The 12,108-nt window shown below is 39.1% G+C and overlaps 1 protein-coding gene across 11 annotated transcripts in view; it reads left to right on the forward strand.

Moving 5' to 3' along the window:
- Window positions 1–12,108, forward strand: part of MYBPC1 (myosin binding protein C1) — a 96,082-nt gene that overhangs the window by 80,754 nt on the left and 3,220 nt on the right. For 8 of the 11 annotated variants that reach the window (XM_081878797.1, XM_081878807.1, XM_081878801.1 and 5 more), the window contains 4 exons: window positions 1,720–1,859; window positions 4,163–4,322; window positions 5,874–6,010; window positions 7,366–7,552. In XM_081878797.1, coding sequence (XP_081734923.1) covers window positions 1,720–1,859; window positions 4,163–4,322; window positions 5,874–6,010; window positions 7,366–7,552 — 624 coding nt within the window. Of the gene's footprint in view, window positions 1–1,719; window positions 1,860–4,162; window positions 4,323–5,873; window positions 6,011–7,365; window positions 7,553–10,295; window positions 10,355–11,581; window positions 11,622–12,108 lie in introns of all 11 variants that reach the window. The other 3 variants (XM_081878800.1, XM_081878798.1, XM_081878805.1) reach the window with 2 other exon arrangements.

Raw genomic sequence — 12,108 nt, forward strand, 5'->3', positions numbered from 1 at the left:
ATAATCTACTGGCTCGAGGGAGCAATGTAACTGTTAATCTTCCTGCTGTGATTGCACCTGACCTAGTTTCTGTGTGAGTCTGGAAGGTTTTCCTTATTATCACAATGAAAAATAGTTTCTCACAAATATGCCTTTGAGAAAGTTAGATGCTTTGAGGAAACACATGCTGATGTTTCTGAAATCTGCTCTTTTTCAAAAAATATTTAGACAATGTCAGCTATTCATTCTTTGCTGAAGTATCTTAACTCTTATATTTGAAGTTTTTAAATGCAATACTGACATTTAAGTTGATACAAGTAAAACCTGCAAGAAAATGATACAGTTTATCCTCATCTTCTAATCAGAGTGTTCAGGGTTTTAGCAAGCTAATCATGATATTCTCCAGAATGCTTCATTATTACTTACACACCTTTGATACTTAACGTTCAGTGGCTACTGGTCATGCTCACTCTTCACTGAGCTATTATTATTATTATTATTATTATTATTATTATTATTATTATTAATTTGCCCTTGAGTTGTTTTTAAATACATTTTGTACCTATACAAGCCTCAGGTCTCCCCAAGCATGATACATCCCTCTAGTTTCTCAATTTCTCCCTATACTCATCACCTACGTGTGCAACTGGGGGAGTAATGGGACATATATTATTATCAAATTAGTGTGGTTGATATTTCCAGGTGATCAGAACCTATGCTGCAGAAGTAACCTCTTGAAACCCCAAACCACACAATTGTGCTACCTCTTCCCTCAGTTCCCTCAATACCTCTATTGTGCTACCTCTTCCCTCAGTGCTGGCATCATCCACCTGACGCATGTGATCATTAGAATACAGATGTTATCGCTGGAGTGAGGGACCAGCCCAGCAGTTATATGAATCAGTCTGTAGTTCCATTTGATTCAGTAAAACTAGAAACTCAGTTTCTGCAAGTGAATAACAGCCGGTCCTATGGAAATTTGCACAGAAGTTAAGGCCCACTGAGTTCAAACATGCTTTCTGGAGAGAGGATCTATTTTCCCTGGGCTCACTGTAAGCCCTGCAAAGACAGCAGCAGGAACACCAGAGAGCTGGAAATAAGTATTAATGTCACCCACCCCAGCATCTCTCTTGGCTTCTCCGCTACTGAGAGGCAAGTCAGAAGCTGCATTTTATCTGATCACACAATAATCCCCACAACTACAACCCAGTTCTGCCTGGAAGCAGGCTTCCTGCAGGGGAATAAGCCTATCGTGTCTGAGCTCACAGTAGGCCCCTTAAGACAACAGGAATGTAATGTCTCCCCAGCTCTCTGTTGGTCACCCCACTACCAAGGGAGACAAGTTAATTATTTTGTTCTGTATTGTTATAATATGTAAGCCACTTGGGGGATCATTTGACAAGGAGACAGGAAATACATCTTTTAAATTAGAGTTGGGGACAATCTGGCCGGAGGTCCAAATCGGCCCACGAAGCCATTTCCCCCAAACCATGTGTACCCAACCATCAGACAACATAATTCATGACATCATCTAATGGGTGCTACTGCAAGGTTAAATTCTGTGTTGGCCAAGCAACTCTTGTTTCCAGCAGCAAACAGCAGTGTGAAACCAAATTGAAGATTTAGCCACTGCTCATCAGTTTGTGAATAACTCATGGTTTGTTTAACACTTAGGCAAATTGAGCATATTGTTGCTGTGGAAAAGTGTGAAATATTGATGGTGCTACTTTATTGCCACAGATCGTCCAGGCCCACCACAAATTGTAAAAATTGCAGATGTCTGGGGAGAGAATGTTGCTTTGGAATGGCAGCCGCCCAAGGATGATGGCAATGCAAACATAACTGGGTACACAATTCAAAAAGCTGACAAAAAAAGCATGGTAAGTAGACTTTTTGATCCAGCAAATCTTAGGATGAGACTTTTATGTGCAAGGTTGTTTGGAAAGGTTGCTACTTCTTGTGGATGTTGTGTGCTTTTGTGATACAAGATACAAGCTGCCTTTTCAGCTGCTGCTGCTACAAAGGACTTTACATCAAATTTGATCAGCATCTGTGATATTTGTGGCCAGGAAAACCCATTGGATATTTTTCTCTGCTTAACTTCAAAATCAGCAGTGCTGTTAAGTAATTTTGCACTCTGGACTTGTTGGTAATGTTTAGATGGTTTCCCCCCATCTCTTCAGTTGACTTGAAAAATAAAGCAGTTAATACATTTTTTTACTAAATAAATAAATGAAACAAAGCCCAGTCATCTCCTGCCCTGGTCCCAGTTGCTGTGACTCTTGTGAACATTATACTGTTTGCATTGCTGTTACTTCTCTGCCAAGCTGAACAAGAGTCTTTTGAAGTGTGCTTTGCACGCTGTACTCAATAAAGTGTTCTTGAATGGATTTAATCTTCCATTAACAACATTGCTGCTTTAAGGTGGATAACTATTCTAAGCCAACTATATAATATATTCACCCAGGCATAAACCAACCCAGACCCAGCAGTTATCATGTGACAACCTTCTCTGTGTGCCCCCTATGAGTGGCAACACAAGAGTGTGCCTTTTTAATGGTGACCTCCCTGGATGCCATGGACTGGCTCCATGCAAAGCAATGGTGGGAGGTACCAGCTGGGAAACTTCCAAGGGAACCCCCAAAGTAAGAAGGCTCAGAGCCCGGGCATTGGTGGTGGGATGACGATGAGTGGTCATAGGGAGCAAACTGGGAGGAGGAGTTGTCAGAAGCTGAAGAGATAACAGGGTTTCGTGAGCAAGAAAGGCTGTGGCAGGGAGCAGTTTAGAATCAGAGGCAGAAGCTCCTCCCCCCAAGTTTCCCAGAACCCAAAGAGGTATGAAGAGGGTGGAGCAAAGACAGGCAAGACGAAGGAGCCTCAGACTGCAGATTGAATTAGGTCTGCACATGTGAATATGTCTATACAGTGGTACCTCGGGTTACAGATGCTTTAGGTTACAGGTTACAGATTCTGCTAACCCAGAAATACTACCTCGGGTTAAGAACTTTGCTTCAGGATGAGAACAGAAATCGCGCGATGGCAGCGGGAGGCCCCATTAGCTAAGGTGGCACCTCAGTTCCAGGTTAAGAACAGACCTCCAGAACGAATTAAGTTCTTAACCAGAGGTACCACTGTATATAGATATATAACACATAGGCTGTGCTTCTAAGCTTTTCATTTTATTTTGGTTTGTATACTTAGTTTTAATGTTTGTAATACTTTTAAGATCTTTGGGGTCAGTTCTCAGTGGGGGCGGGGGGGGGGGCTACTAACAAATACAATAAATAATGATTTGGAAGAGGTCTGTGAGTGGCCATGCTGATTCTGAGGTTTACTGCTGAACTGCTTTGTTGATTTAATGCAATGCAATGTTTGGATTATGTTTAAATGAATTTTTCCATGGTTTCATCATGTGTGTTCACTGCTCTGGGATCATAGGGTTTAAAGGGAAATCTATAAGTGTAAATAAGAAAAAGCAAGCAAACTAGGTAATGTGGACACAACTCCACAATTCCACCCTGCCCCCCACTCCAATCTCTGGCTTTCTTATCTGTGGTGCACTTTAGCGATCAACAGGCAAAGTGAACTTTGCCCTGTTCCCCACCCCTAAGTTCAGAAAACTCAGATTTCAGCATATTGCTTTTCCTAGAATGATCATCTGGACTACTAAAGGGAATGTGCCAATTACTAGAATTCACTTTCTATTCATATTTTACTGCAAAGTATAAGTAAGTAAGTAAGTAAGTAAGTAAGTAAAGGATTTCTTACTTCACATTTCATGAAGTACAGCTTCATCAAAATAGTACATCTATTCAAAAAGCTTATCATTTGCCATAATTGGGTACTTTGGAAAATCTATGAAATGATGTATGGCATATGGTTGCTGGTTTTGTTACATAAGCAGCTGCTACTTATAAAACTAAATGGATATCTTTATTTCTGTTTCACCTATTTTGAGCTTGGGCTTTTTGGTGAACTTTCTTACTTCCCTTAACATTTGATCTCTTGGTTGTCTTCCCAGGGGACCCATTTATGAAATGTCAGTTTGCTTAATAATGGAAGCAAGTCCTATGCATGCTTCCCTGGAAGTAAGTCTCACTGAACTCAGTGGGCCTTACTTATGAATTGATAATCACGGGATTGAGTTGTTCATAGCAATTTAACCTGGCCTTGTATCTTGCAGGAATGGTTCACCGTCATTGAACACTACCACCGGACCAGCGCTACCATTACTGAACTTATCATTGGGAATGAGTATTTCTTCCGGATCTTTGCTGAAAATATGTGTGGCCTCAGTGAGGATGCAACAAGGACAACGGAGAGCGCTGTGATTGCCAAGGATGGTTAGCTAGATTAACTCTAAAACTATGACACTGAAATAGAATACAACACAGAGCACAGAGCACTCATTTCTTGGAGTTGAGGCACAATCTATTTGTCTTTGAGAGAGGAAAAGCCACTTGTTTGTTCAAGTTACTTGGATGATAAATTCACATAAGATGTAGAACTCACTCACCAGAATCAATGGGAATTTTGTTTTTACCTTCAATATAATGCTGAAACAAAATTTCAGCTGGCCTGAATGTGTAGTGGTTTGATTTTGCCGTTTTGCACAGTGCACAACCAAGTGCTCATAGTGTGGATTTACTCATTCAGTTCATTGCAGGAATGCTGTCGAGTTTGTGCTGAGAGCTAGTTCACATAATTGGCTCACAGCAATCACATTCCATTCAGGCAGATGTATGTATTTGTTTGTTTATTTAAGTATTTAAAAACCTCACTTTCCTAAAGGTATATCAAGGTGGTATACAGCATACAAAGTTATAATAAAATCAGCAGAAGCATCCATATAAACATCAATAGAACATCAATAAGTCCTAGTTATTTAAAAAGAGAAAAACATATTGCAAAGGCCTGTCTAAAGAATGCAATATTCAGAATACTTCTAAAGTGCATTTGTGTGTGTGTGTGTGTGTGTACGTGTGTACATACAGACACACACACACACACACACACCCCAACCTAGTTTTGAGGAAGGAGGAAGATGGTCAGAAAAGTCGAATGTGTCCTGTCACTGCATATTATGCCAAAGCCATATTGTTCCCAAAGCCCATAAACTACTTACTATCCTATTTTGAGAACATAAGGAAGACTTAACCCGTGTCTGCTTTACAAGGGAGATTTGGCCAGCTCTTGCTTTATTGCAGAACTGGCACATGAAAGGTATTCTGCTTTGAGCAAAATGAGGATTCTGAATGGCTACACTATCAGGCGTAGCAAACAACGGAAATAATAAGAATACACTCCAGGCCTCCTGATTAGCTTGTGGGCTTTCCATAAGCATCTACTGTATCTGGTTGGCCACTGTGGAACACAATGCTAGATTAGATACACCATTGGTCTGATCTAGCAATCCATACTTTTCACTCAGTCTTGGAGCTCAACATCAGGTCACAACCAGGATGGTGAAAGCTGTAGTAATTAATGAGCTGCTAAGGTGCCACCTCTTCCACATACTTGCTCTTTAGTTCAACTTCAGCACCTGTGGACAGAGAAGAAGGAAAACATGGAGGCAGTGTAGAAATGAAAAAAGAGGGATTCTAATAATATAAAGGATAGAATATCATAGTTGGTTGTGGTAAGCAGAGTGAAGGTTCTGAACAGGGTTGTTAAGACGTAAACAGTATTTCGTGGCGATGATTCTCCACAATCCAGTATTCCTCTAAAGCAGCCTGTGTTAATTCTCTTTTGATTTAGTGTTGATGTGTGTCACATGCTAGGCCTGCTCTTATAATTCTACATACCTGTTAAAAGGAAAAATATCAGCCACACAGTATGGCTAAAACAATACAAAATACTATTTTTCTAGCAGTTCCTGAACTTTTGTTTTACAGGGAAAGTCTACAAAAACCCAGTTTATGAGGACTTCAATTTCAATGAACCACCAATGTTTACCCAGCCTTTAGTTAATACATATGCTGTGTCTGGTTACAATGCAACTTTGAACTGCAGCGTCAGAGGAAATCCCAAGGTAAGCTATCATGCTGAATGACATAAAAGTCTGTACATCAACACAGACATTTCCAGATGGGACAGTGCTTTAATCTGTTCACAAAGCACGTCAGAACTTAGCAGGCAATGGAAAGATTATATAATAAAGTAGGCTTCACCAACTTAGTGCCCACCTGGCTGGGTCTGATGGGAATTGTAGTCCAAAACATCTGGAGGGCAACAGGTTGGCAAAGGCTGTAGTAAAGACTGGATTCCTAAAATCCCACCTCTTCCACACTCCTGCTGTTTAGCAAAATGGGTAAGTAATCCCAGGACCAAAAACAACCTACCGTATTTTTTGCACCATAACACTCACTTTTTTCCTCCTAGAAAGTAAGGGGAAATGTCTGTGCGTGTTATGGAGGGAATGCCTACGGGTGGCATGTCTACGGATTTTCCTCCTCTAAAAACTACGTGCGTGTTATGGTCGGGTGCGTGTTATAGAGCGAAAAATACGGTACTTTGCTTCTTCATCTCTACTGTGTAGGTACTGTGGTACTTATTCGTTCATTAATTTTATTTATACCCCACCTTTTTCCCAGTGAATGACCCAAGGCTGCTCACAGCATAGATCAAAATAGGTACAGCTATAAATGCACAATAAATATAAATATTGAAAAACAATAAGTAACCCAATTAAAACAGTACTAAAAAAAAACACTTAAAATCATTCAAAAGCACCAATACACAAGCCCAACACCCAATCTCAGCAGACCCTGCCACAACAGCCAGTTAATGGCCAAGGACCTTTCTGCACAAAAAAGCCTTTGCCTGCCAGTGAAATCAAAGCAAAGAGGGGAGCAGCCTAGCATCCCCTGGAAGGGACTTCCACAATTTGGGAGCAGCCACCGAGAAGGCCCTCTCATACTACTTAATTCTTTCCTAACTACATACTTGAGCTTTCCTGGCAGCTTGAGACTCAGAAATTAAGCAGATGTCTCATTTCTCTGTTACTTTTTATTTGGGGAAATAGGGAGAGCACGGTGAGCAAAATATTGGGAACTTCAAATACACCTTTTTCTTTTTCTATAGACATTATCGCCTTAATGGACACTGTTTTCTTTAAATTGGATAATAATCTGGATAATAAGTCTATTGGGGATGTTGGTTTTGAGAGGTAAAGGAACCTGCATTGGACTTTCCTCAGAATCTCACACCTAACTATAGAATTTAGGAAATAACAGTAAAAACAATCCAAACAGGTGTCCCACTCCACAAACCCAACTAACTAATATAAAACCTAACCTACTGTAACTGATATAAAACCACAAAAGAAAATTTAACTTTTGCTTTGTTTTGAACTACTCTGTGTTGCTGGTGTTTTTTTAACTACAGCCCAAGATAACATGGATGAAGAACAAAATAGTTATCATGAATGACCCCCGGTACAGAATGTTTGGTAACCAGGGAGTTTGCACCTTGGAGATCCGCAAGCCCAGCCCCTTTGATGGTGGCACATACACTTGCAAGGCTGTCAACAGTCTGGGTGAGGCAGAAGTTGAATGCAAATTGGAAGTTAAAGGTAAGGTTGTCTCAACGAGCCCAAAATTGTTTCTGAGGGGAGAGAATATAGATCAGGTCATGAGGCCTAGTTTCTTAATGTTTGTGATCATAGCAGAGAGCTACAATTTGCTATTTGTTGTTTTTTAGTTTGGGTGAGTAAAATTAATGAGTGAAATGGTGGTAGACTATTATGAGAGAGCAGTTGATTTATTGACCATTTATTTAATTACTTGTGTCATTTGTAGTCCACCCCATAACTGAAAGGTGGGTGGCCTACATTAAAGGCCACCCACCTTTCTGGGGTGGGTGGCCTGAAACTCTGGGTGGCCTACATTAAATAAGTAAACAACAACAATTGAAGTAGAAAAGAAGTTGTAAAACCACTTAAAGCACACACACACAAAGAAAACAATACCAAGATGTTGGTGAAATATTTTTGAATGTCAATAATACATCTCAAGAACGTTATAGGGAGTATACAAGGATGATATGTGATTGGATCTCCATATGTTTCTCTTTCAATTTATTTAATGTTTTATTGGTATATTGCATTTCTGTTTGTTCTGGACTTTGATTAACTGTTTGTGTAATTTATTAGTTATCTTGCCCAACTCAAAACAGGACAGAGGTCCCACAGAATGTCCGTGCTTATATAGAATTGAGCATTAGGATAGTCCTATTTCTTGACTCCTTTTTACTCTGTTGTCCACATAGAAGCAATGACATCATCCCAGGCAGAGCTTACTGTTCACCACATGAGAAACAATTAGCTATAGAAAAGCCATTTCGTTTATTTTCAAGCCTAAAAGGTCAGGTTGGACTAATATTTCATTATAAAGCATAAGCTTTCCCGTTATAAATCCCACACTGCTGCAGAAACTCAATCTGTAATTACATTACTCACAATCCAGGATAAAAATGCCACTGTTTTTGTTTTTTTAAGCCACAACGATTTCTATGCCACCAGTGACTCATACATTGTGGTAAAAATGGCTCTAAAATGTTCATATTCACAGCTTTTCCATCCATGAGTCCTTCCATGTATAACAGTTTTTTTACTACATCCCAAGCCATAAAATTCTGTTTTAACTTCCAGAGATGGAAAAGCTAAACATCTTCACACTGAAAGCATGCATTTCATTTTGCTTCACAGCTGGAAAAGAAATCCCTTTTATTGCGAATATCCCATCCCAGACTTGTGTTTATTTCCCTTTCCCTACTCCCTACCCACAAAATTTGGTACCTGATACTGTTTTATTAACTCAAGTCAAACACCCCTCACTTAACCAGCTGATTGATAATCCATCCTTAGAACAGTTCAGCAGACTTCCTTCCTGCTAAACTGGTTGAGCTTGTAGCTCATACTTTCCTCATAACCAAGTCACAAGGTCAACAATGTTTACATCCATTTAGTTACTTATCCTAAGAACATTTAGGTGTTTCAAGCAGTACACTGATGCTGGAATCAAATGCTTTTGTACAAGGTAGTCTTCTCCCCATACAGGCTGCCCCATTCATTTCAATGGGGGTTGGATATATGCATAGCCATTAATTTGCATTTCAGTTGAGTGGATAATTGGATCTGCTGCACTCTCCAGGTGAAATGAATAGTGCTGGCCCCTGTTAAGAAGGGTTTGGTTCTAGCATTAGGCTCTAGCTGCTCTTTTTAGTTGTGTGTATAGAGATTAGCAATTGCAAGAATGTAACCAAGTATTGCAGGCACTGAAGCAGAACTTTTAATTTATTTGCTGGACTTCTACGGTATTGTAAGAAGATTCCAGTTTTGTATTTGTTTCCACTTTGCTTCAAACTTTTTGGAGAAGCATTTTTACTCTGCTGATGGGCAGCTTCATTTGAACTCCCATTTGCCCCACACAGCATGCAGCAGATTTGGAAAGGATCAGTTTTAGTTTGGGTGAATGGCATTAGGGAACCCTTCCTTCCCCAATGCCACAGTCCCAGTCTGAATCAGCTCCCAGGTTGCTATGAACGTGTCCAAGGACAGCATTCCTTTTGGATTTCCTATGTCATATCTAGTTTGGTACTCAGAACTAAAAAGTTCAATTCATATCCACTGAAGCCAATAATTGTAATTGATTTTCAGACCCACGTAATTGACTTCAGTGGGTCTGAAAATAATGAGCTGCAACAAAACTAAAATCCATCATCATCCATCATCCTTAAAAAGGACAACTACCCATTACCATTTTGGTGTGTTTTTAAAAAATTACTTGCCCCCAATTCTGAAAGAACTAAGTCACCACCTCTTCTGCTGCTCAGTATATATTTTTTATGATTCCGAAAGGGCACGTTATTTATTGTTGAAGGTTATCTGCACCAGCTGCAATTCAAGATTATTTGCAAACTACCATACAGCTACCATAGGCGTAGGATAAGAAGCATTCCTGCTTAATGCTTCCTCTGCTCAGTGGTCTCCCCTGAATTGGCACTGATGTTCCCACTGCCCCCATCTGAAGCGCAGAAGGGAGCAAGCTGCTGGGAGCTAGGTCTTAATGATGCCTGTCTGATGAGGTTAAATTCTATGAAAAAAGACTAGTGCAGACAAGTCTTTAATTGTTTTTTTTAAAAAAAAAATCATGATATGTGTCCAGGTTTTTGTTTCCTTTGTCAATTAAAAACTACTGAAAAATTACAACTGGTGTTTACCAATTGAAAATAAAACAAGCTTGACACTGTTAAACATTTATGCAAAATAATTTCAAATGAGAATAAATATTGGTACAAATATTCTAATTCTGCAGTGATATATCATGGCGTAATTACCCCAGGAGAACCAATCTTCTCGGCGGGGCAGAAACAGGTTTCTGAAATCATATTCCCCTGGGCATTACCTTCCATTCCATTCCTTTCTTCCTATATAAAATGTGTTTGCATGAAAAGTGTGCATTTCATCTTTGCTCTTAGATTATATAGTTGTTCATGGCATACTGGATATGGCATGAGCAAAAAAAGGCCAAATTCATCAAGACTCTAGGTACTAACATCCAGATTATGAAGACCTTAGGTGAGAACTTCTGTTTCATCTGTACTCATGTCTTAAAGTAACTTTTTTTGCTTATGTATCAGCAGCTAGCATACATCAAAGAAGTGTGTTTATGCAGTTAATTTTAACATTCAGATAGCCTGGAAGAGCTACCTATAATCCTATAATTTTTTTAATGAGCAGAAAAACATTATGAAATGACTGTACATAATTAGTTCCAAAACTAAGGCTGCAATCCTATGCACACTTACCTGGAAATTAAGTCCATTGAGCACAGTGGAACTTGCTTCTGAGAAAATATGCATAGGATTGTTCTGTTAATCTTATATAGCAAATAGCAACCTGTATACTAACCATTCTACCTAGTTTGGATATTTCCCTTCTTACCATTCCCCAAACACATGTAGAATAAACACTGTTTCTTAAGAGATATATGCATTACTTACAAAGGTAACTAGGATAGGCAGTGCAATCCTATGCATGTTTACTCGGGAGTAAATCCTACTTTGTTCACTGGGACTTACTCCCAGGTAAGTGTGTATAAGATTGCATCATAAATTGTGCAACTTTTTATGTACACAAAACTTGATAATTTTGCCTGTTAAGAGTTTCAACCTATGCTTATACATACATACATATATATATCAATAGTTCAATACTACATGTGTGGTTTTTTTCCTGTACTGATAAACACCCTGGATATATATATGTCTGTGATCTAGTTTAGTTTTATTTGACCTTATTTAGTTTTAGTGTCACAATCTGATTGGCTCCATTGTGTCTTCTATATTAGCTGCCAATCAGTTATGCTTGTGCACAATTAATAAACCTTCACATATTAATAGTTAATGTTGAAGTAGTGCTAGATCCCTGCCTATTTTGACACTCCATTTGCTTTCCTCTCTTTCTCTTACATCTTTTACATGACTAAGGATTAAAACGTCATCTTATCATAGTTGCGAACATAATTTCACTCAACAAGTTCTGTACTTTTGTGTTTAGCAAGTTAAGTGCTTACAACTTCTCTCTCTCTCTCTCCCTTAGTTACACAGTAAGGATTTTTGAATGTATAGTGTCATCTAAGGTAAGCTTTCATATGGTCCCTGCATATGAAGCTTATGTCTGTTGTTACGTCATACAAAGCCTTCCACCGTATGGCATAATTTTCATTATGTCATTTAATGAAAATGGGGTTGTAGAATCAATATTGTAATAGACTGACTTTTATATCACTGTGCTCTTAACAACTTTCGCTGGATCTGTCCAATAAATGCTTGTGATAGCAACTCCCTGCAGTGACGCAACCACTTACTAACAGCATATGCAGATATAAAAACTTCAGCAGGACGCAACAAAGCCTGAGCCATGTTAACAGCTTACTTTACATAAAAAGCAAGCCATTTATCCGAGCACTCTAGCACTTAAAGCTAGTAACTGGCCTCAAGGTTCAGCGGCCTAAAGAAATGACGCTATTTATTCCAAACCTAATTTTACTTGAAAAAATTACACTACAGTGACTTTAAAGAATGCTTTAAAAGCATGCCAGTTTTTTTTAAAAAAATGTGTGTCTT

Source organism: Podarcis erhardii (assembly GCF_964252035.2).
Source record: "Podarcis erhardii genome assembly, chromosome: 10".
NCBI lineage: Eukaryota > Metazoa > Chordata > Lepidosauria > Squamata > Lacertidae > Podarcis > Podarcis erhardii.